General features: G+C 42.8%; 1 protein-coding gene across 1 annotated transcript; it reads right to left on the bottom strand.

Annotated features, from left to right (window-relative positions):
- Positions 1–1,212: 1,212 nt before the first annotated feature.
- On the bottom strand, positions 1,213–24,455 carry LOC106588809 (E3 ubiquitin-protein ligase MYLIP-A). The gene is made up of 7 exons (XM_014178251.2): positions 24,156–24,455; positions 22,741–22,931; positions 11,009–11,194; positions 6,584–6,781; positions 6,105–6,269; positions 4,578–5,007; positions 1,213–3,220 (listed from the first exon to the last, which is right to left on the bottom strand). The coding sequence occupies exons 1-7, from the start codon at positions 24,240–24,242 to the stop codon at positions 2,999–3,001; spliced, it is 1,479 nt and encodes a 492-aa protein (XP_014033726.1). The 5' UTR covers positions 24,243–24,455; the 3' UTR covers positions 1,213–2,998.
- Between the last annotated feature and the right edge of the window lie 1,827 nt (positions 24,456–26,282).

Here is a 26,282-nt window from a genome sequence, read left to right as displayed (position 1 = left end):
CTCAAGCCAATCTGTGGTATGACTTCAAGATTGCTGTACACCAGCGGAACCCATCCAACTTGAAGGAGCTAGAGCAGTTTTGCTTTGAAGAATGGGCAAAAATCCCAGTGGCTAGATGTGCCAAGCTTATAGAGACATACCCCAAGAGACTTGCAGCTGTAATTGCAAAAGGTGGCTCTACAAAGTATTGACTTTGGGGGGGGCTAAAAAGTTATGCACGCTCAAGTTCTGTTTTATTGTCTTATTTCTTGTTGGCTTGTTGGGTAAATCAAATGATACAAACCCCTAAAAAAATCTATTTTAATTCCAGGTTGTAAGGTAACAAAATAGGAAAAATGCCAAGGGGATGAATACTTTCGCAAGCCACTGTAGACTAACAATATGTTGCTTGTACTGAGGAAGATCAGGGTTAAAGCCATAATCTGCAATTCGTTTGGTAGCCAAATGTTTTTTCAGCCCCACCACTTGGTTTGAAGTCATATTCTTCAAGAATCAAAATGGGCATTTATAAATCATTAATTGAAAAGGACCATTGAATAGCTGTAAATATTGCAGATTGTGCCTTTAAAGCTGTCGACTCACTAGACATTCAGGTGGCGAAATAAAGGCACCATTTTCTGTGTGACAGAAAGGCAGCAAGTTTAAGGCTTTTGGTAAAGAAAGGTTTAGGGGTTCTCTGTCGATGAGCAGCAATCACCTCAGTCTTCCTGAACCCTCCCCTCTGTTCCAGCAGTCACCAGTGCCCTTGGAATCTAACAGCATTGATTTTGTCTGACTGTGTGTGGCGTGTGTACACAGATAGGGATCAATACTCTGCAATGGTCTATGGTGTCACCTCCCCTCGATCTTCAAACTATTATCACAGTGAAGCAAACTTATCCTAAAATGAATCAATACTAATTGCACTGTACCGTTAGTGCAATTTGAACACATGCATTCTGATACAAGATCAGTACACAGAAACCATAATGGATTTACTACTTAAAATGACAGGCAACAAAAGCATTCATTAAATGAGCTGGCATACCAGGCCAAGCATTAACTTTTAACCCTATGAGCCTCCATCAATCTTTAGTAACGAGACGCTCAGTCATCTAACCCCATATCTTTATCTGACCTTTCAGTTGTGACTGTCCCCATTGAGAATTGAGAAGGGGTGAAAGGGGGTAACTTGAACAGCCAAAGCCAATCAAATCAATGAACACATGCTTGTTTAAAAAAAAAAAAAAAACTTTATTAATACTTTTCTAGTTCAAAGAAATACAATATAAAAAGACAGTTCTTTCTACATTTGCAGAGCATAGTTTTTGCTTCAGAAAACAGAAACAAATCCTACTTGAACAAAGTGATCAAATAATCAATCCCCTGCAGTGACTATGTGCCAAATGGTGTCAGCAATAAAGACAACATATTCCTCATCTTTAAAACGAAGAAAGTCTGTGCAAAGAAAGAATGCATATCAAAACACAATGTCGTTGTCTCAAATGGCACCCTATTCCTAAACAGTGCACTAATTTCAACCAGAGTGCTATGGGCTCTGGTCAAAAGTAGTGCACTGCATAGGGAATAGGGTGCTACTTGAGACGCAAGCCAGTGTTGCTACATTAAGGCAAAACCCTATGGATAAAACACTGGGGAAGTTTCCTTGGTAAAGTGACAGTGTATTCATTCTTCCACCCCCCCCCCCAAAAAAAACTCAAAAAGCAGCTCGTATTGCACTGACAGATCGACTAGTACCCTTTAATAATAAAATCATAAGGAACTCCCTAGTTGACCACATAGAACAGAAGTTGAGGAAGGACACACACACCGCTACACAGTAGAGGCTGAAAAACAGTAGCCTGGTCCCAGAACTGTTTGTGCTGTATAGCTAACTCCTACAATCTGGGTTAGTTAAACAACACAAGTCGATCTGGGATCAGGTTAAAAAAAAACAGCCTTACTAATAAATAATCACAGATCACTTATTGAGCAAAAGAATACAGGGAGCATCTTATTTTGGGGCCTCCATTTGTGAAGGTTCTGTTATGGGATAGAATGCTGAATGGCTGGAGCCCATAGAGTTCTGTATGAATCTGGTATTTTTTCACAAGAGTGGAGTTACTTTATATGACCCATTGGGAATGAACTAGGAGATTCAACCATTATCTTTCCCTGTCAGAGTTCTGGTTTGGTTCCAGAACCCTGTCACTCATATACACATTAATACCGGGCTTATCGTCAAGACTTCCCCTTGGCTACATCCCAAATTGCACCCCTTCCCTGCAAAGTGCACTACTGGTCAAAAGTGGTGCACTACTGTACATAGGGAATAGGGTGCCTTTTGGGACAATGCTTCTCTAAAATCAGAATGCAGTGCTGTACCAGGGCCAGATTCCAACCCCCAAATAACTTCTCATTGGCATGGAAACAGAACAAAAAAAATGCATTTCACTCCATTAGAACCATTAAATGAGATTCTGAAAGCTTAAAACGAAGAAACTTAAAAAATGCAAATATACTTATAAAACAACTGAACGATTATGTACGTTGCCTACTATTCTCCTAAAACACAGAATTCCCTCATATTGTACAAGCGTTGCAGGTTATGAGCCCAATAGATAATTCACATTCTGTACACGGATATGGAGCAAAAAAACAAACAAAAGCACAATCCAAATGAAATAAATCAGATCCCACCGCTACTGCTGATCAAATCAACAGCTGCAGTTCAATTAAGAAAATATAATAGGCAATAACCCTAAAATTAAAATGGAGGGGTGGAAATTCAAAATCACAAATCCATCATTGGTTTAAAAAAATAAATATCGACAGTGGAAAAATACCACTGTCAGAATGGTAAGGTGATAAACAAACAAACAGAAGCAGAAACCGTGGTGTTGGGACTGGACTGTGTCTGGAATGGCACCATATTCCCTAATTAGTGCATTACTGTGGACAGCACTATGTAGGGTGCCAGGGTGCTATTTGGGACACAGTCTGGAATTAGTGGAGTGGTTTATGTCTCAGTCTGGTAGATCTTGTTGGAGTCGTGGTGGTTGTTGGTGTTGCTATTGGAGTGGTCCTTGGTGTGGCAGGTATATGCTAGCCCACTTATAGCTCTGTGGACGGGGCTGCTATCGTCGTCGTGGGAGGTGTTGCTGAGGTTTAGGAGACTGGTGCAGGTGGGCAGGTAGACATGCTGCACGTGTTCCACCTCAGATCGACACACCGGACACAACTGGGGAGAGATAATTGAATGTCAACACAAGACTAGCTGTCACTTGTTAAGTTACAGATATGGAACAGGTCAAATATATCAAAGAACGTGAAGACATGGCTGTCAGTGGTTTGTTAAAGCAATGGCACTGTTACTACGGTCTTTGGACCACTGTGTGCAACAAGTACTGCACAATGTAGATCCACACACCGCTTCAAAGGGTTCACACACCGCTTCAAAGGGTTCACACACCACACTATTTACCAGTGGAAGCTGTTGAGGGGAGGACGGCTCAGAGTAATGGCTGGAATGGAGTGGAATGGCTGGAATGGAGTGAATGGAATAAACCACACGAAACCATGTATTTGATACCATTCCATTTACGCCAATATTATGAGCCGTCCTCCCCTCAGCAGCCACTGGCATTTACAGTGTTTTGGTTGTTCACGTGTGAGTCACACTCATTCCATAAAAGCATAAATACCCACCACAAGCCCTGGGCTGCAGAATGGACCAGGCAGCCAGAGTCTCAGAATCATATTTAAGACATCCAGAACAGACTAATTATACTAACCAGTCTGTCAGTGACAGTGAAGAGTAGTGGAATAACACTCCAATTTAATTTAACCAGTCAATTGTATTATAGCCGTGTGAAAGCCTGTTAACCAACCCGGGACCACTAGATGGAATTATCCACGATACACTTTTCAGAAAAGGCTATGGGGGCGGCCATGTTGGAATGATTTTTTTCTCCCCGGAATGTTCTCCCTGCGTGTCAGTTCTCTCCTCTCACTGTGTTTGGGTCCAGCCACACAAAACTACACATTTCCCTGTGGATTTAGTGGAATAGACATTTGCTGGGCTGCTGCCGGCAGCTTTAATCCACAGCCGCTAATTCACCATCTGCGACGGCAGTTCAAGCTAAATTTAGGAGATTAGTGGGAGGGCCAATCAGGTGAGCTGAACCCATACATGAGCAAAATACTGGATCGGTTTTTAAAAGTCATAAAATGGATATGAGAGAAAGAGAGGTTACTGCTCAGAGGGATAGTGACTCAGGAGAAAAGTCAAGTATTCTCCTTGAATCTGTGCTCTGCCACTCATGGTATTACACAGCTAGGACCCTAGAGTGTGCTTGTTGTGTTGTGCCAAGGACTACCAGAAAAGGAAGACATTAAACCTAGCGAGACAGCTTTCGTATTCTGGGGGTAGATGGTAGTGGTGGCATCCAAATGTTGAGTTGACCAAAAACTATTTTTTTAAAATCTGTGCATAGGTTAGTGTTCATTGACTAGTAGTTGTTTCTCAATTTGACCAAAACCAACATGCACAACATTCAATCATTTACAAGCATTCACTTTCGTCTCAGTCTCCTCACCGGTAGTTGGTTGGCGCAGGTCTGGCAGCATACCATGTGTCCACAGGGGCAGAAGGCTGCGTCTATCTCCTCCTCACAGCACAGCATACACAGCAGAGCCTCTCTGAGCTTCTCTAGTCTCTCCAGCAGTGCCCTGCTCTGCTGGCAGCTGCCACAGTCCTCCCCCATCCCCTCCCCCTGGCCACGAAGGGGACTGTGCCCCGATGGCGTCCTCTCGCCGCCCGTCCCCGCAGCACGTGCCACCAGGTCCACGATGCCGGCGTTGTAGAGTGCCCGGCGTGCGTAGTCGTATACCTCCTTGGAGGTGCGTCGGATGTCGAAGACGTACTTCTTGCCCAGGTTGATGTTCTCATTGAGGAAGAGAGACGCCAGGTGGCCCTTGAAGTCACGGCTGTACTGCATCATCACCGCGCTGGTCACCGTGTCACACCTGGAGGAGAAAGCGAGACGTTATTAACCAAGAAGTCAATCTAATTATTATTATTTATTTATATATATATTTTTAAATCGGTCAATTGAATGTTGGACAATTTTTTTTTATCAATTGATTTCTCAATTCTCCACTTTGACTCATACTATACATGGGATTGATCATGTTTAATAGCAGTAAAGGACTAGAAATCCTCTAAATCTGATCCAGAAACAGTTACTACATTAATCTCAAGTACAAGCCCATCTGCACAACCTGGGGAAGACATGGTGAAAAATTCTGAACCCCCCCACACACACACACACACACTAGAGAGGTAATCTTTGTGACTATTATAACCCAGCTGTGAACAATCTCATTGCTCTGCAGTAGGCTAATTTAAATGGCTGACCTTCATTTTTCCAGGAAGAATAAAGCACTTTTTCATTAATATCAACACCATTACAGTCTATGGCTTTACCAATCCCTTCAGACCAAGAACATGTAAAAGGAATTGGTATATAGTGGCTTCAACAAACGGACCATAGCATAGTCTCAGTGAATGTGTACAACTGCAGTTCAAGATGCATATTCAGCGAGCAGCACGCCATGTTAAACAGAGCAAAATGTTGAGTGAAAGTGATTTAGAAGTCCTGATAGGTCAGGTTCCCTCAATGGGGAAGTAAAATGCTTGACTGGTTAGCTGCCCCCCAAGGCAGTAGAACGCTAAAGTGCTGTAGGAGCGTTGTGTATTCTGAGGGCCGTAAAGTCGGCTGAATAAGTGACAGAATACCATTTAGAGAGGACGCTCCAGTTGGTAGTGTAAATAAACATGTTGTCAATACATTAGCATGACAGTGCAGCCCGTGGGTGGTTGTCAGTGTTTGTGGCTCTATACTATACTCAGAAGCACTCCTTTCAACCCTACTAAATAGTTAGCGGAGAAGCCAGTCCCTAAAAGGTTTCATCATGGAACATTTGATCAATAATGCCTTGGATCACTTGGTGATCAAATCTAACTGCACAATTATGATGACTATATGTGGAGTGCACTGTATAATTGGACTGCATGACTGTGTTTTGGCTCCCCGCAAGTGGATCCTCTCCTGTCCCCTCACCTGTAGAAGGCATGCGTCTCTGTGATGGCCCGGTACAGTCCGCTGGCAGCCCGGTTGCTGATTAGCTTGAATAGCAGAACCACACTATCGCTGGTATCCTTGATCACCGTCAGGTAAACACTCTTCCCTGACTGGGTGGCTATTTGGATTATGGGATAGCTGATCCTAGAATGGATAAAGAAAAGTTGAAGGTGGAAACTATTCTTTAAAGTAAAATCCTGTAACATTACACAATGTTGTACAACAACAATTTGCAATACTGTGTAATATTACAGGATTTCAGTTCCATGATGACAATCTCAGAACAATAAGAGATTTCCTCGAAGGTAAAGATTGTGGGATAAATCAGGTGGACATTACACTTCATAGATATGGACATTTCAGTAAAGTACAGTACAGACTTTAGTCTATATTATGTTTGAGCTGACTGCACAAGAGATGGAGCAGTTGGTTAAGTAGCCTGAAGACCCTTCATTTACCTGTTGACCAGGCTGAAGTCCTCTTTACAGACAGTGATGCCCTCTGGGCCCACACCTATGGCCAGCCTCTGTGCCTCTGCGTCCCTGGCCCAGTGCCACTCCACCCCGTAGTGCTCCAAACTGGACACCAGCTGCAGGGCCTGGTACTCCACTGACCCCAGGCTCTGACCCTCCAACGCCTTGTGCTTAGAGATGATACTGTGAAGTGATGGATAGAGAGAGACAGCAGTGTCACTACTGGTTCACATCCAGAGCCTCATTGCTTCAAAGACTTACACAGAGCCACCATGCTTCAAATAGTTAATATTCTGTATTTATTTCCTGTGAGGGCTGTGAGAAAACAGTACAGAAATCTTCACACAGCTGAACAACAGACTGCTGGGTGCTGCCTGAGCAGTCAGTCTGTCACCCAGAGAGCAGATTTTCTAATATAAACCCATCATCCCCCTAATCTGATCAAATAATAAGGGAATCAATTACTATAATGTAATGTGAGCCTCTGCTTGCGTTGCTAGTAGTTCTCTCCTCACTATATGTGCAGTGTGAATTAGAGTATGAAGTGAGCCATTGTTGAGTTAACATTACTCATGGACTAAGCCTTTACTTCCTCAGTTCATATGAACATTACTCATACAGCTACTGATGCACTGATGTCTGTCCTGTCAATGGAAAACGTCAATACTTTTCCTTTACAGACAGCTTTGCTGTTCTGAAACTGTCACAAAAGTGACTATATTTTCCAGCAGTAATTGCTTCAATATGGTAGAATGATATGCATTACATTTTTTCCTCAGGCATTGGAAAGCTGTTTCCAATCTTAACATTTACAGCTATGCTAAAATTATGACATGACACAACCAATATCTGTACTGTGTTATCATCCCAAAACATAAGGTTGATTAGGCGGAGCGAGAACTTCCATAAAATTACCCATAGTGCAATAGAAATATGCTTTCGCCAATTACTAAAAACAGAGCTGAATAAAATCACCAAATTGGCTATTATAATTTTGAAAACACACTAACAAGAGAGCATCATGTCCATATAAGCCTGACTAACCCAGTACATTGACATCAGCATTTACCCTCCAATTATGATCTCAGGTGGGATCCTAGTGTGTGTCCCCTAGAGTGTGTAAACACAGTGATAGATCCATCCTCTGACCTAGCACAAACAGTGCCTAGTTTAGATTGGCCTGCACCCAAAATGCTGCTTCTCAAACTGTTGATTTAACCAGTCAACGAGCTGCTGTGCTACTCCCTGGCATGGTTCTGCGAGAGAGAGACTTGTCTATTGTGGGCTTTATGGGTTGGTGGTAGAAAACGAAACTGATGTGAGCGTTGACTGCGCTTTTAGGTTTAGTTTCACAGAAAGGATTAGTTGTTTAACACCTAGTTATAGTCCTGGTTTTTATGGCTGTTTAAAGGAATGGGTCAAGTCAAATTAAATATTATTCCTATTTCAAGTTTTGATTTAGAGTGTTTCAGGAATATGTAAGACATTTAACCGGCTAAAACGCAAACCTGCTACTGTAGCTCTAATTGTCCCTTAGGTGTTCAGTTCAATGCCTGAACAGGTTTGGTTCATGACTAAGAAAAACAAGTGGCTGCATGGTAGGAACACGGGAGGGGTGTGTCTCTGTAGAGGGAACATTGTGACCATGTGTTATCCAGTTTGCGTCCAAAATGGCACCCTTTTCCCCATCTAGTGCACTTCTGTTGACCAGAGCCTATGGGGGAAATAGTGTGCTATTTTGGACACTAGCTAGCTATAGGGAGCCATTTCAGACACAACCCAAGTTTCCTCCGTCTGTTGCTCATGTCATGCTGGGTGACATCATGTGGGTCAAACTTTGTTGTTCCAATTGCAAACCTACCTCTGCTGGTGAAAAACAAGTGGGCGCATGGAGACAACATGGGAGGGTGTGCTTTCTTTCTGTAGAGGGAACCTTGTGAGCACGTGTTGTTTAAGATACAAATTAAAGATCACTTTATTGGCCAATCGCACACAGGGTCCAAACAAAATGTTACTTACACGTTTAACTCAACCCCTCTGAGTTGTGGTGTTATCCAGTTGTGTAAAGTACTTAAGTCATTTTTTTTCTGTACTTTACTATATTTCTAAAGAGATTTATGTACATTTTACTCCATACATTTTCACTGACACCCAAAAGTACTGGTTACATTTTGACAGGAAAATGGTCCAGTTCACACACTTATCAAGAGAACATCCCTACTGCATCTGATCTGGCAGACTCACTAAACAGAATGCTTTGTTTGTATGTCTGAGTGTTGGATTTCCAAACTGTGCTGCTGTCTGCATTGCCAGTGTAACTCATACCAGGTTCTCATGGCACAAATGTTTATGTCAGCTGCACACGACTGACTGGTTCATATCCAAAAAGCAGAAGGCAAGGTTACGGCTTGGAGCAAATCAGGGGTTAGGGTGTAGTAAATTATAGTCTTTTACACTGAATTGAGCACAATAGGTACACAGCTTGGGTACCCAAGTCTGGCCAACGCAACAGAAGTTTATTTCATGTAAATTATGGTCATAAATGATTAAAGGTATAAATATGTTTTTGGATTAATTTTAAACATTGGGAATTTCTCTTTGAAGCGCCTGACTAGATGTCTGACTGATGTTGGATGAATCATTAACACCCACATCTGGCACTTGGTCCAGCTGGATTTTGATACTTCCATATCATACGCCTACCATAACATTACGGTCTACCATATCTGTTCACTAAGCCAGCCGGCAGGATTGGGGAGTAACGGATTACATGTAAGGGATTACAAAAATAACGGTAACTTTAATCCGTTACCAGCTAAAATATTGTAATCAGATTACAGATACTTTTGAAAAACTAGATGATTACTTTTAAATTCAGAAAGGATGTTTGCGGAAAACAATCTGACACTTCTGTTTACTCAATGACATTCAAATCAGCATTAAAGGCGCATGTTTAAGTTTGTTCCTTAAAAACATGCGTCAGAGACCACTATGACGACACACCAAACTTCAGACCCACTGGAATTGTGATGCAGTGAATTATAAGTGAAATAATCTGTCTGTAAACAATTGTTGGAAAAATTACTTCTGTCATGCACAAAGTAGATGTCCTAACCGACTTGCCAAAACTATAGTTTGTTAACAAGAAATTTGTGGAGTGGTTGAAAAACGAGTTTTAATGACTCCAACGTAAGTGTATGTAAACTTCCGACTTCAACTGTACATACATGCATACATACATACATATATCCATCAATTGTTGAAGAATATAACTTATAAATGCCTCATGAGCTTAATTCAACTGTCACACTCCATGAGAACCCAAAACAAGCTTGTTTTTCTCCAATATTTGTAAACATTGTAAATGTAAATAAACACTGTATAGCCTCATACCATGGTTAAAACTATAATGTTGATGTCATGGATGGTCAGTCCTTGATTCCATAGCTCTGTTTATTTATCTGACAGTGGTTACATTTCTCCAGGCCCATTCCTCAGCTTTTTACAAAAACAGAGGCGGGCAACCGTTTTGTTATTGTTTCATCTGTGAATTTGCCCTTTAAAACAGCTGCATATTATCAAGATAGAGTTCACCAACAAAAAAGGTAAGCAGGCCTATAGCAAATGCAGCATATGGCATTTGTTTTTCACATGTAAATATAACTTTTCAGTAGTGCTCAAAGCATGCCATTCCATGAGCACAGCATCAGTCCTCCATTACAACAAAATCCTAAACAACACAGTAGGGCTGGCTAAATCCTTAGTTTTGGGGTTATGCTCAGGTAAAACAATTTGGCTAATCTATACTTCTATAAATCCTATTCTTAAAGATCAAGGAGTATAACATTTATTGGAATGACTGGAATTCTGATAGACTTTGGTTTTTAATCTAAAGATATAATTTAATCGTATTACTTTATGTAGTAGAAAGTGATGGGTTAGAAGAGGCCTACATAACCAACCCATTAAGTAAAATGTAACATCCATTTATGGCCAGCTATGTAAACTTTTACATAGATTTATCTTGCAATTGGTAACATACATTTTTGTCTTCTTCTAATACCTCTCAAGAGGAAAGTAATCTAAAAGTAACCGAATGTAATCAGATTACATTACTGAGTCGGGGTAATCCAAAAGTTACATTACTGACTACAATTTTGGACAGGTAACTAATGGATTACATTTAGAAAGTAACCTACCCAACCATGCCAGCCGGCAACCTTGTCAAGGGCAGCTTTGCTTTCAAAATTCCAACAGTGAATTCATGTCCTGCAAACTCCAACCAATTAGCATTAAGGCTCAAACTCAAATCCTTTTTTAAACACACCACAGAGGGGTGTGTGTGTGCGCGTGCGTGTGTCCAGTCTACACTCATCGTCTAACATATCCCCAGGTGTCCCCTGCCCTTACCTGTCGACTGTTGCCGGGCAGGGTTCGCTCCCACACAGCTCAGAGTAGCAGTATTTGGCAGTGTTCTGGTTGTAGTCTCTGAACTCAGCCTGGGCCAGTAGGGCACTCAGCACCTCAGCCTGCTCTGAACACATCCTCAGGTGGCCACTGTGGAGGTCCTCCTTGACATGCATGAAGAACACATGCCTGGTGGAGGGAAGAGAGAGGGGGAGGAGCTGTTAGACATGGACTGGAACAGGTGATGATTGGGGAGGAGAGGGGGTAGATAGGGCCTGGAACCAAACAGGTGATGGTTGGTAGATCAGAGAGAGACACAGAATGGAGCAGGTGGTTAGAGGTTGGGTTACAGACACAGAGTAGCTCATTAGTGAAAGCGGTTCCCAGTCAGTGTGTGACGTGGCTTGACTTTTAACCCAGTGACACAGTCCGTGTGTTCTAATTGCTCCATAGCTCTCATCATGGTGGCAGAGTGCAGTGTACACACACAGAGCTCTATAGCCATTATCATAGTGTTCAGAGGAGCAGCAGCTAGCCTTGTACACCTTCTGCATTGCCTGCCTATTCACTAACCCCAGTGGTGTGCTGCGGCACGATAAGCAGCCAGGTTGCTACTGCTGTTGTGATGTAACACTGTGGGGTCTGGGTACGATAGCACCATTTAGCATAGGCATCCCTCACTCTTTCCCTCCATACTTCTGCCTGGCTCATGTTTTCCCATTAAATACCAACACAAGCCCACAAAGACCGGGCTAAATCAATGTAATGACAACACAACGTTGTAATCTTGTTCTTTTGGCAAGGTAAGGGCCCTTCCCGATTGTCGGTAAACACTTGTTATTATGGCAAATTCAAAGTGTGGAGGGAGGGGCTATGGAGGAAAATGTGATAAAACAACAAGGAAGACTTTGTAGATCTGTGTGCAGAACACTGGGCTGCGGCGAGCCAAATACAAAACAACCAGAGTCAAGGAGGCTTTCATTGTTTTCACCCAAAGCTTTGTTTCTTGTTTATTAGTTTCAGAGATGTCGTGAATGATTAGAAGTTCAAGGTCAAGGTCCATCTGACCTATGTGACATGATAACACTGTCAACAGGAAAAGCCTATTCTCCTGGACTGTATTTATGGTTGGTAAAACCAGGGTTTCCCTGAGTTTTGGAAACCCTGGGTTAAACAATAACTACTAATATGACAGAGGCAGTGACAGAGGACTCATTCTCTCCCATCAAAAGGAGGGTGAACTAGAGTGGCCTAGTCTCAGAACTAAACTGAAAACTAGCACAAGCCAGTCAGGTAACCCTGCCTCCCTCCCTCTCAGATGGGATGAATTCAACTGGAGTGAACCAGACCAGACTCCCTTATTGTTTTTTTCACACATACCGTAAAACTTCAATAGCCCGGGCCTTTATTTGCTTAAATCACTGAACACAACAGGCACTTAGAGACAGGCTTCTATTTGAGCCAGGTGTCCATTTCCTTGATCCACACAGTTTTTGTTCACTTGCGTAGTTAATTTAATCCCAGCCTTCACTTCCAGCATTTCAATAAATATCTTAGTTCCCTGCACCAATGCGTTATCATTTACACACTGTCACATTTATTTGTATCTTCGTTTAAAAAAAAAATAAAAAATTGTAATTATTATTTTTTTTTAAAATGGAGGCATGCCAACTTCCACTTGAAAGAATAGCAATTTCCCCATTTCTGGTGGTCTGTATTCCCGAAGTTGTTGACTTTTTGTGCTTGCCAGTTAACTAGCAGGTATCAGCTATAAGCAGCCAATGGTTAGCAGTTTGGTTTTAGAAGTAGTGGGGGGGGGGGATAAACAGCCTACCCTACCGCTCCGAGGCAGCAGCATGGTCCTAAAGCACACCAGTGCCTTGTTTTGTATCACATTCCAATTATAAAACTGTGTGGGGGGGGGGGGGTCAAAATGAAATTTCAGAATGTGGGGGGCATGACATGTCCCCCCCGCCCCAGTGAAGGTTTCACCCCTGATAAAAACTGATTGCCATAATGTTTTCAACTCATTACTAAATTATGTAATATAACAAATCGAAACCAAACCTCGTAAACAATTCATTTAGACCCGGCGTATATTTGAAACAGGTGTTAATTTGCTGAAATGTGTGCCGTTGCCCGGCTATTAAACGTGACAGACAGCTATGAGTCTCTGCATTTAATTGAAGTTTTACAGTACTGTAAAACATAACATAACCAGGCATACCACCACCAGAGGCAATCTGTACAAATGAATAACACAGAACTACACAACATCCATAACACAAAGCAATGGAAAATAGCACTCCCACCGAGTAAGAATGTGTGACAGTGAACCTTTAAAAGAGATGTAGTGTTGACTGGTCTCATCCTGCCCCCAGTGCCTTATGGGCAGGAGAGGGGGCATGGGAACATAGCTTGGTTGGCACTCAGTCTTCCTGCCTCCTCTAAACCCCTTGGCTTTAGCAGGGAACAGATACACAAAAGAAGAAGAATCACTTCAGGACAAGAATTGAGAGGAATATTACCATACAATAAAGGGGATCTAAACAATAGTAGCTCTAGGGGCATAATAAACAATCGTTTGAGATGGTGTTAAACAAACCGGCCCAAGTAGATCTATTCCAGACAGTCCCAGCCCTGGCCCCCTTTCCCTAGCTGGAACAGTACACATGGCTGTCTGTTTCCTCTATTGTGTTAGGTCCAGCAGCAGCAGCACAGTGATCAGTAGACTGCTACCTGGCCAGTTGGAAACAAAGGGCTGTGACTACCTGGGGGTTACTATAGGCCACAGGCCCTCCTGGCCTGGCTGCTCTCCCTCACCACCCAGTGGAAATTCAAAAGGACCCCTCCTTTATCACCCCCCCCCCCCCCCCATCTAATGCTGCGCTCTGGAGTGGTTTAATCTGGGCTTAAAACATGGGCTAGGTTACCATGTTTGGGTGTATACAGTATCTGGAACATTCCTCGTAGTAAGAAGTGCAATACTAGGTGGGTGTTTACAAGGTCATGGCCTACATGAGGTAATATACTGTACAGGAACCAGTGTGCACAGAGTACTGTAATGATTTCCTTCCTACTCTTTATTTCTTCCTGGCTCTTCCTGGTCGTTGATGCACACATGGATTTCTCATCTATCCCTGCTTGACCCCTCAACAGTCTAGCCTGTGCAAAGTCTGTACAGAGTGTAACATTGCATCCCAATTCTCTACCCTTCTGCCCTTAGTGTGCACTTGTCCACTTCCTTTAGGAGGAGAATACAGGCGTAAGAAATATGGGAGTAAACTCCCCACATGCTTTTTCTTGGCTCTTCCAGGTCGTTGAAGCACACATGATTTCTCATCCATCCCTGCTTGACCTCACAACTGTCTGTGGGTCTGCTGACTCCAGACTGCCCAGCCAGGGGAAGGGGGGGGGGTTAGTAGGTGTCCTGAGCCTGGCTCCTGGCTATGTGGGAGCTCCTCTATCAGGGGTCTGCCCCTGTCAGGCCCTATAGCACACCCCACTGGGAGACAAAGAGCAGGGACAAGGAGGGAGGCTCTGGAAGCAGCAGCCCGTTATGGAGGTAGACATCCAGGGCAGCAGGGTGAGTGTCTCCCCCTCTCCCCTAGTGCTTTGATGTGGACTGTGGAGGGGTTGTAAACTGGTCTGACTATCCACTGTGCAGAATGGTGACCGGTGCAGACAAGCTCACGGCTCTAACTTTAACTCCAACAGCGGCTGGAGGGCAGAAACGCCAGGCTGCATCAGGACAGAGAAGCATTACAGTCCAAAGGTGCCCAGACTGCCAATACCATACCAGTCACTACCCTGCCCACACACACACACACACACAACATACTGGTCCCTACCCAGACACATTTCCACACCACTGCCCACTGTCTGTCCAGGGAGAAGGCCACAGACAGACAAAACAGCAGGGGGTCTCTCATTAAGCCTGTAGGGAATCTAATATAGGAGAAGAAAATCCTTGACCCCCCCCACCAGCCAAGTTTAAATACAACTGGGAAGAATAAAGCCTCTTAAGACATTCACTACAGTCATCTTGATGAAGGGAAAGAAAACGGGGGCACGGAACGGCTGCTCTCAGACCAAGGGACCGCATGGTAGATTTACTGTTCACACACAGCGGGCAATAGATGACAGTGGGTGCTCCAACAAAGTCATCTGTTCTCCTGCTGGAATGTTAAACACTTCATTACATAGCTGGAATAATTCAATTAAAGTGCACCGTAGCCTGGCACGGCCGTAGCTGGGAGGAATATGGATCATTACTCCCTTTCTGTGACAGATGAAAGATGCAGGAGGAGAAGAGGGATTACTGACTTAGTTCTGGGTTTATTAGTGACATTTCTACTGTTTTAGAGAGAGCAGCACTGTGGAGTTTTAGATTGTCAAAGTTAACTTAAAGGATTTCCCCAAATGTTGTGCATTTCACACACTCATCTCTTTTTTTGTGTGTATTAAAATCTCTTTTCCTGAAATCCTGTCTTTACTTTTTCCTCCAGTGATTTAAAAAAAACCTTTACTGTTGAAAAGCAATATCCCAAGTGCAAACTCCGAGTACGGCATTCAAGGAGTGTGTCGGATGGGAATCTGGGCTGTCATCAGCCCCCCCCCCCACGCTCAAGGAACATTACAGAACGAAAGAGGAAAGGCAGACCCCACCCCCCCCACCACCCACTTGTGTCATGTCATGACATACCTGGACCACCTACTGAGATGTGCCTTTAAAAAAAAGTAAATCAAGTGTTAAAATGAGGAGAACAGGGGACTGGAGTGCCACTGTAAGCTGCTGCTTGTTCACATGGCTAACTGTTTTTAATAAACTTATTTCAGAGTAAACGTTCTGAAAAGAAGCCGATCACAAATTATAGGGCAATTTGGTGAAACTGTCTTTGTTCTTCTTACCATCCAGGCCTGTAAAATAATTGTTTCAACTTGACTTCTCTCAGTAGTAAGAGAGAACACATTAGTCACAGAGCTCTGTCTCCAGAAGAATAAAAAGTCCCTGTGAAATGAAATGATAAACCTCTGCCTAGTTACTGCACCGTGTCAGCCAATGAGAAGTGTCAGTTTCAGAGCTCACAGGGCCAGGCTCTAAACAATGTGGTTTGTAGAAGTAACAAATAACACAGCCCAGAGCTGTGTTCTAGAGGTAACTTCCAGTCAACGAACTCTAGTAACCCCAGTTCAGGGACTAGTTTTACAGTCTCTCAATGGAAACATCACAACAAGGATGTTAATCAAATAGTTTAACCAACGGAATGAGAGCAATAAAAATGTTTTTTAAAAAGTGGGGAAACAAAACACTAAATAAAACAAGAGAATCATTTAGTTCTGGGCCGAGTGAACTCATGAATCCAACAACTGCCATTTTGAGGTGAACAAAGAAGCTAAATCGCCCTCTGGTTAAGGGGAGAGAGTGTTCCAGATTAACGGATTGTAGAAGGGTAATTAAAAATAACCCAGGCTGAGCCAGGGCGCTTTGGGCAGGAGTCACACAAGCCACGAGACCGCCACAGCCATTCTTCCTGGCTAGGGACTAATATTATGGGTTCAAATCAGATATGAGGGAAGGCTACTTGAGTTCAGAGAACTTAAAAGGAAAGTTAAACAAGTCTGGGTGGAGGACAGGGACAACCATCTTGTCTCCCCAACTAATCCTACTGGCTGCAATGCTGTGACAACACGAATGGTCTTAACGTCAGTGAAAAACATTTGCCTGGTGGTGAAAATATCTAGAACGTTCTGCTTCAGCAAACATGTAAAGACAGACACTTTTGGCAAAGACATCTGGAGTTGTCAGATCTGGATAATACAAACTGCTCTCCTCAGGTTTAGGGGGAGGACATCAAAACTGTTGGAGTTGGGTTGCAAAGCAGAAAAACATCTGACGACCTGCATTTGCACCCAAATAAAAACACTATCAAACTTTTTAGCAATTCCTCCTCCATCCCCTCTCTATGATAACGAAATTCACATTAGATTAACGTGGACAGCAGACAGATACAGTAACAAATCAAATCAACAAGACCTTGACTCAATTAACGGAGTTCTTAGAGGCAATGCATCCCATCAACTTGTAACGCAACCATAAGAACGCATGCTGCCGCCATTCAAAAACAAAACACAAAATCCAATTTAAAAACTGAAGACCTATTAAAGCTCCCATGCAGTCTTAGCGTACGACCATTTTTTTAATCACTTTGTCTAATAAAATCACTTTGTGTGTAATTTTTTTAATAGAACTCCAAATATGCATTATCATCATTTTCACAATTTCAGATTATTTCATAACAGAAAAAAGGAAATTACATTAACTGCACTGCCCCTTTAAGTATTTCCTTCCATTCTGAACCCAGCATTAGCTGAATTGACCAGTCAAATTGCTATGGTTAGGGGCTCCAAGTCCCTTCAAGAGATTCTCTTTCTATGGGAAAGGCACTAAAAACATTCCTTTTCTCATTCATGGCAGATGAGGTCTGTTAAAAGTTGTGCCCTCTGGATAGCTAACCCCCTGACCAACTGTTGACCTGATCAGAATTCTAAAACACTGCACAACAAGGGGAAAACATGTTTATTTAGACAAGCATGGAACACACTACCTCCAGGCTAGTGAGGGGTAATGATGCAGATAGTACACTATTCATTGAGGAGGACAAGTTTCAACCATATAATTAGAACAATTAGAACAGAACTGACATTGCCAACTCAATCTCTGAACCAATAGAAATGTCAGGAAGTTTCATAAAAAAGGGACATGGTTGTGATTTGAGCAAACAGCTTCTAAAACAAATAGGAAGTCTACTACTTCCCTGGAAATACCCACCAAATGCAGAAGTAGATATTCAACTGCCCATATCTGGTCAGTGCAGTGTACACACACACAAGGCTGCCTCAAGCCATGGTCAAACACCAGGTAGGGTGTTTCAAAAGCTACCAGGGCAGAGCGGAGCTGAGAGATGCTGGGATCTCAAAGCTACAGGATTAGGATGGGGGGTTTTGTTTGATGTTGGGAGGACAAGAGGAACTGCAGAAATCCGACCAAATTGAGCCAGTGCTACAGACGAGAGCCGTGTGTGTGTATTTATAGAAAGCTTTAAATGTGGGAATGTGCGAGTGTTACTGAATCTCTTTAGACCCCTACACACATACAGACACAGGTTAAACCTTACAATGGATCACCGTTTCCTGGGAGTGGCTTGCTGCACCTTAGGGTTTTACTCCTCGTCTATTATAACACAGAAAACATGGGATGCCTAAATAGTCAACTGTAAAACAGTAAACGCAGACTAGCTGATGTCTCTAACACTCAACCTCACAGTTAATAATCCCCATGTCTGGCATGGTTAAAAAAAATGTTTTTTAACTATTCAAGGATAATGGGATAGCAGCAGGATTTAGTGAAGATTCTGTAAATGGCCAAGCTTATGTAAGCAGTTTTTTATTTTAATTGTATGTGTGCCGAGTCCACCATATGTTATGTAACCGGGCTGAAAGAGGGCGAGAGAAAGAGGCGTGTGTGTGTGTACTGGCACTCTGAGGGGCCAAGCTTGTCTGTCTGTACCCACTAAGGACATTTCGCACACACACACCTGTCACTACCCACAGGTTTTCCTGTACCAGGACATTACGTTTTAGTAGTGTGTGTGCTCTACGATGCAGGAAAATCCTCTGGCCCCTGGGTCAGGTCACCACCCAGCACTGTTACTTGCCAAGAACACTCTGTTTTATTGGTGGATATTAGTTTGAGCACGTTCCATTGGTTTATTTTAGTTTCTAAGAGGTGTCCCTCACTAGTAAACTATTCAGTGGTCTCTCTCTCATGCACCTTCTGACAGTGTAACACTTGAAGCTATCAGCCAATGGATTCAAATGGAGACTAAAACACATGCAGATCAGAGATAGAGGGACACTAGTCAGAGACTGTTCTCTCTGCTACCGCACAGTAAGGGTTACCAGAGCGCCAAGTCTAGGTCCAAGAGGCTCCTAAATAGCTTCTACCCCCAAGCCATAAGACTCCTGAACAGCTAATCAAATGGCTATCCAGACTATTTGCATTGCCCTTACCTCTGGAACGCTGCTGCTACTCTGTTATCATCTATACATAGTCACTTTAATAACTTTGCCTACATGTACATATTACCTCAATACCAGTGCCCCCGCACATTGACTCTGTACTGGTACCCCCTGTATATAGCCCCGCTATTGTTATTTTACTGCTGCTCTTTAATCATTTGTTATTCATTTCTCATACTTTTTTGTTGTTGTATTTTGTTAAAACTGCATTGTTGGTTAATGGCTTGTAAGTAAGCATTTCACATCTACTTACTAAGATGTTCTGCCCTCACTATGAGTACCAACTTATGCGTTTTGTATCTATTTCTGCCTGCAAGCCTGTCAGTTTGTGGTCTGTGTGACGGGCAGAGGGACGCAGCAGTAGCCCAACGAGGGGAAATGTGAAAGCACAAAGAGGGTTAAGGCATATGACGACATTGTGACGTTAAGAGTTTTTACGGCTGTTGATGCACACCAAAATGTAGCCTTTACGCCAGCTGAACCGAAGCAAGCAGAAGGCTTTAAGGGAACCCTGCCGGCCTCCCATATCACTGTTGCTCATCTCGCTCCCTGTCACACACACAGAGGGAACAAAGACCTGTTTTCACCACAGAGAGACATGACCTTCCAGTAACCACTGAGTCACAAATACCACCACTAGAACAGAGAGAGTAGAGAGCACACAGCATGCTAACAGAAATATACATCATGAGTGTGGAGAGTTTCCATGAGTTGAGATCACCACACTGGTTCACACAGGCCTGTTCTCTAGAGAAAGATGCAGAGGAAGTCAAAATGGCCCCTTCTTTCCTATCTGAAAATCTGGTCTTCATTGTCTTGAACACCATCCAGAGAGAGAGAGAGAGAGAGCGAGAGATGGGGCCCCATCCTCAACCACTTTAAATTATTCTACATCTGGTAGTGACAGCGTGCGGGCCAAAAAATAAAATTGTTGAGCCGAGCTCTACCCACCACAACTGTGTGTGTCTGTGTGTGCGCAAAACCTTTGCTACTTTTAATTAAGACTCACACATTACCATCCCCTCCCTCTATACACCCCCCCCCCACGTCTTTATCTCCCCCTTTCCCCTTGTCCCCAGCTCCACACACACACCCTCTCTCCTCGCCATCTGTTAAAGACCCTTCTAATCTGCCAGAGGTCAGCAGTGGATGAACTGCCATGGAGGACGTCAGGACCCAATAGCAGACACACCAATAGTGTTTTCTGGCCGAGAGTACTTAGCGCCACTGAACAGAGTACCAGACGTAATTGGAAAAACGATTCTATATGTAGAGTCGCACGAAAATGTCATCAGCCAAGCGCTTACCGGCGGATGGTCCCTAAAAACACACCATGCCGAATGGCAGATGGACATTTGGTGCGATGTGTGTGCGCATCCTAAAACTGTCCTCAGAAAGACTGCTTTTTAGCTTCCTCACCCCTTAGCTCCCCTGGTCAACTCCCCTTACCCCCCTGGTCAACTCCCCTTTTCTTCCCCTTAACTGCACAGGCACGCTATCCAGTCTTAAAGACACACAAAGTCCATTGGGGCGGCAGGTAGCCGAGTGGTTAGAGTGTTGGACTTGTAACCGAAAGGTTGCAAGATCGAAAGACAAGGTAAAAATCTGTTGTTCTGCCCCTGCACTAGGCAGTTAACCCACTGTTCCTAGGCTGTCATTGAAAATAAGAATTTGTTCTTAACTGACTTGCCTAGTTAAATAAAGACAAATCAAATTTGAAAAATCCTCAAAGACAGACAATGAAAGGAAAAAGGACTTGCCCTCCAAGCCAGGGGGAGGGAGTTGTAGTGTGTACTTATAGTCCAGACAGAGACAGCTGGGAGGGGGGGCAAGAGGGATAGATCTCAGTTTAATGAACAGTTACTGGCCGACCTTGCCTGGAGAGTGAGCGAGAGGAGCTAAGAAGCTCAGGGGCTCAGTCCCACACAACTCCCTCTCCTCTAACAGCATGTTATCAGATGCCTTCCCTGGCAGACTGACTGGGGTTAGAATCTACTTTTAATGATACAGTATCTGTCTCACAGCTGTGGAAAGATATCTGATGATACCAACGTGAATGCTACATGCAAAACTTTACTGTAGGGGGTGGGGTTAGCAATGAGAGCAGAGCACCCTATTAATAACATCAAAAGAGAAGCTCTGAGTTGAGATTCTCTGCTGGTGCATTTCCATACAGGATTTACAACATATTTTTTAGTGCGGATGCATCACACCTTTTTACATACAGGATTTAAACCAGTGTTTTACCCAAAAGGCTCAGACATTACAGTTTCTATCTACGCGGTCCGGCACCCGTATCTCACTCGGCCATGGCTCCAGCGGACCTGCTCTCACCTGGGGCCAAAGTCAGGCAACTGGTACTTTTCAGCCTGCATTTAAATAACAATGGCTCACCGAACTTTAACCCACAAAGCAACTTTTGATTACACCGAGGTTGTTAATTCTACTCTTCACAAGTCCTCACTGTCAGCCCTAGTTATGGAAACAATTTCCCTAGTATAACACAAGGGTGTATACACTAGTGTAACACTGGTGTTACAGTCAAAAAGCAGCATGTCCCCCCCAAATGGCACCCTATTCCCAATATAGTGCACTATTTATGAACAGGGCCCCTATAGGGAATAGGGTCCCATTAGCAATGCAGCCTAAGATTCAGTCAGGATCAAGCGTGTCAGGATGTGTTGTATGGAGACTTCTAACTAGAGGACCTCTAAAGGGCTGGGAGGAGAGAACTAAACTAGACTCCAAAGGTCCTGTTATCCATCAGCCTGAAGTCGGTGTGTCAGGCCTTTCGCTAGAGATACGTTTCAACAAGTTTTTTAGAAGACTGGGCAATTTCTTCACTGGTTGATTTATATTAGTCTTTGTGTAAGAGAGGAAGAATGATTTGTAAAATAAGGCTGACAGAACACAGAGATTAGTGAGCATACTATATGAGAAAACGACACTATATAAATCCTCTTACATTGGTGTCTGAAAAAACTATGAAAACAAGTTTTTTTTGGTTCTTTCAACTCATACATTTCTTCAGAGTTTGTAGTAAAAAGCACTTTTAACATCTAAACAAAGTCACAACTGTGAGATGTGCCCTTGAGACTGTAAAAAGCCAAAACAAAAGAAACCAAGGCAAAAGCACATCAACAAAAGTGTTAATAAGGACACTTCTGAATGAGAAAAAGTATACAAAAGACAAAAGAAACCAAAGTGAACACACTTCTTCATTCGTTTGAATGAGAGCCAGCATGGGATGTCTGGAGGAGGGCTGTGTAGCTTTCAGCAGGCAGAGGGACCCTGGGGCAGCAGTAAAGGAGTCTGGAACCTCTACAGAGATCATATTTCCTTACTGCCTCCTGCCCTGCTCTGCTTGGCTCCACAATGACCTGTAGTAACCCTGTGTGCTGTGGGGTTACTGTAGGCCGTTTCACTGTACAGCCAAATCAGGAAGTCACAACTAACTGTTGAGTTAGAGATTATGTTGTAATATGAATATTTAGTAAGTAACGTGCCCAGGTTGTTTCTCTCCTTTTTTCATTTTAACAAGATGATGCAGGGATGGAAGAGAATGACAATTGTAATGAGATGGTTAAATATGCATGTTTGCTCATGATGTGGTGTTGAATTTTGTCTGTGTGAGATATACATAACATCCATACCTAGTCTGTTCCTGGAGTATGAGATGTGGTTCCACAAAGAACTTGACTCTAAGCCTGAGTCGGCAGGGAGTCAGATTGTCCATCTGCTGACAGATTCTGTTCCTCAGGTTGAGCCACAGGTTCTCTCCCTTACTGCCCGAGAACTGCAGGCCAAAGTAGTCCACCTCTATGATTCCTAACTTCCTACACACCTTTGGAATAAAAGAGGAAGAAGTCAGTTATGGAGAAACCCCCCAAAAACACGTAAAAACCAAAGTAAAACCAAAAATAAACGCCAAAGTTGCCTAACCGCAGTTTGTGTAGGCCGAGAAGCTTACGGAGCATCTTCAAGAAAATATGAGAGAGTTTAGCATGTTTGTTTATTGCCATACATCAATATTCAGGCAGTAAACGGGAAATAAATGTGGATATTTTTCCCGCGGTAATAAACTTCATCACGAGCGCATCCCACGCGCCTCTCACCAGCAGCAGGAAGGAACGGAGTTATGTAACATCAAGAGTAGCCGAAATCCAGAGGGGACCGAGGGTGAGATAACTATACCGACTCAAAGGACATGTCAACCCGCTGTGCATATGAGATAGGAGCTTAGATTTGATTTAGACCTCATTAGAAGACAACGATTATGCCCTCTGACAAATGCACATGTTTACGGATTGATGACAAGGCCTACATCATTGGCACCATAACGTTTTGTGCACATGATAATTGATGTAACGACTTTAGTATTTATGAAATCTAAAACCAGATTATAGCAGTGTGGTAGACTACTATTGGATATTCAAGGTTGATTAAGTCAACAGTAGACTATTTTCGTGAGAACACCCATTGAAGCTACACAACATTGCTAAGCATGCACAGGGACCAACATGAACTGAAGTAACCTTTGCTTGACAAAGCCATATACTTTCCTCGCGACTAGACTACCAGGAAGCAACTCCCTCAGATGGCACCTTCATACTCATTTCGAAAATCACCAACTCACAATCATCATGAGTTGAATTGTGCCATAACTCAAAATTGTAGGCTCTTTCTTTGTTACGGAAAATGTAGCCAACTTGTTTCCAAACAAAGCAACATTGTTGCACGATTGAGGAAGTACATTTGTATCGCTGTGTGTGGCAATGTAGCATACATATCCAGTGACAGACAATGCTGTTTAGAGAGAACTGACGCTGACGACAGAAAATCTAACAATAAACAGGAACTTTGAACATCTAAATGTGGATTTCTCATCTCGGCAACAAAAAACACGTTCATGCTGACAAAGTGTTGCGATTTAATCCACATAAAATGTGCACTTGCAGGACAATTTTCACTGTAATTCGACAAATGTATCTATAACCTACAAATAATGTATAAACAACAACCCGAAAACAGAAAAATAACAAAAATAATAATTAAAATCAGTATCCACCTTATTCAGACAGTCTTCACCATTCGCCTTCGAATCAACTTCCACTTCCATAACCACCGAATCCGGACGGGTAACATGGCAAAGCATTTTGGCTGTCTTGTATTTTATCTTTGGTCTATACCTCTTTTAAAATAATAACACAACCACGGTATTCTTCTTTTGAGACCCTACATCAAACCTTCGTACACTTTCCAAAACCTCTCACTTCGTGTGGCAGCCAAACACTCCCTACCAGCGGTAAGCTATATCAATGAATTGCTATGCAAAGCACTGACTACTCCGAAACAGCCAATTACAATGCGTTTAGCATATGAGGCTTGCACCCGCGAGCACCGTCATATCCAAACGGCTAGTGCAATCCGGGATCCTTGGGACACCCCTACCCTAAACCCTAATTCAGGGGTGTCAAACCGTGAGGTGGTCCAGTATGGCTGAGTAAAACAATTGGCAATTTTTTTCCGGTGGCGTACGAACTCAAAAAACTTTAAAATAACTTAAACGAAATCGAAACTGTATAAAAATGCTAATGGAACTATATTCATACAGTTTCTTGATTGTCCAGCCCGCCAATAATCACTAGACAGTCAGGGAGAATAGAACATTTAAAAAATGATGGATAGATTATACATTTTTGACTATTTAGAGTCAAGGAAATATAACATATTTTCAATGTGGAAAATTTGTTCAACACCCCTGTCCTAACCCCAACCTTAAGCCCCTACCCTAACCATAACCATAACCCTTACCTAACCCTAACCTTAACCATTTAAATTTCAATGGGGTAGGGCCGTCCCAAGGAGTCTGAATAGCATAGACCGCATTCAAACGAGACCATCTCATGGCTACAATGCATGATGAGGACAACAAAGGCGCCCCCTTCTGGGGTTTTCTCCAGAGTGTGCAGCTCGTTGGACCTCTCATAAGTCTATGGGTCCTTCACCTGCTTGATAAGAGTTGACTATCCATGGAAATATCTGGTATAGAGTGGCTCTGAGTAAGTTGAGAGCTGCATATGAATTAATAATGCATTGAAATAGGCTAGTGATCAGAAATAGCAGCAGTAGAGGACTATGTGCACCCCAACCATTTATTTCTGTGCTTACTTTCAAAAGCATCTGAATGTTCAATGCAAAAATCTCCCATTGTTATTGTCCAATACACTCCCTTGCCTTGTGCCCAGTGAGCAAAGTCTATTCCTGTACGTTGGCTAAAGCTAGGTATAGGCCTACAACCTGTCTCTATGTTGTTGACGTTCAGTAGCCTACTGTGTAAGTCAGACAAGCATTTGCAAGCATGTGCAAGCATGTGCAGAATGAGACCTGGATAAATCATTTGACAGGTAGACTGGTAAGCACCAAACGTGGTTGTTTCTGACGTTTCCTCAGCTATATTTGCTCCCTACCTGTTAGTCAAAGTCACCTTTCTGCAACCACTCTTAATTACATCTTGTGATCTTCACTAGTAAGATCTAATAAAGAAAGGTGAACATTATTTTATTTGTGTCTGTAAAGCTCCCTTGATGACAGGTACTATAATATGGAAACGTATCATCCAGTTATTGGATGATTATAATGAAATGCAGTCATTCCCACAGAGAAACACAAGCCCTATATTCACATGTTGACATGCATGAAATCAATAGAAAGAAACACAGCAGTGTGTGTGTGTGTGTGTGTGTGTGTGTGTGTGTGTGTGATTATAGGTCGGAGGTGACTCTGTCAACAACCTCCATCCATACTGACATAAAAATACAATTTGAGTCCGTCAAAGTTGCATGGCAGCCGGATGCAAATTTAGTATTTATTATTTCCTATGATATTTTCCCATCTAAATAACTTTGCAAGTCAAATTGCTACAGTTTTCACAGAGAGGGACATTTTGCCACAACATGTCCTCCACCAAGTCTGAATATATATTGCTTTGCAAATAAATGACTGTGTGTGACAATGACTGTATAAATTGGTCTTTGATCCTCAGTTCTACTGACATGAAAATAGGATAATAGGAGAAATGTAATATGGATTAAGACATGAAAGCCTAGCTGAGAGCAGTGTTGGACTCAATTTGAATTGAAGGCAGTCAATTCAGTAAGAAAACTAAAGTTACAATTCAATAATCGAAAAAAGG

This window comes from Salmo salar, chromosome ssa27 (genome assembly GCF_905237065.1).
Source record: "Salmo salar chromosome ssa27, Ssal_v3.1, whole genome shotgun sequence".
In the NCBI taxonomy this organism is placed as follows: Eukaryota; Metazoa; Chordata; class Actinopteri; order Salmoniformes; family Salmonidae; genus Salmo; species Salmo salar.
The sequence above is the reverse complement of the archived record's forward strand: the minus strand, read 5'-3'. Positions and strand labels throughout refer to the sequence as shown.

Coding starts and splice junctions, on each gene's coding strand:
- LOC106588809 (XM_014178251.2), bottom strand. CDS start 24,242: ATGCTTTGCCATGTTACCCGTCCGGATTCGGTGGTTATGGAAGTGGAA. Junction 6,270..6,583: donor GACTTCAGCCTGGTCAACAG/GTAAATGAAGGG, acceptor TATCCATTCTAG/GATCAGCTATCCCATAATCC. Junction 5,008..6,104: donor GAGACGCATGCCTTCTACAG/GTGAGGGGACAG, acceptor TTTCTCCTCCAG/GTGTGACACGGTGACCAGCG.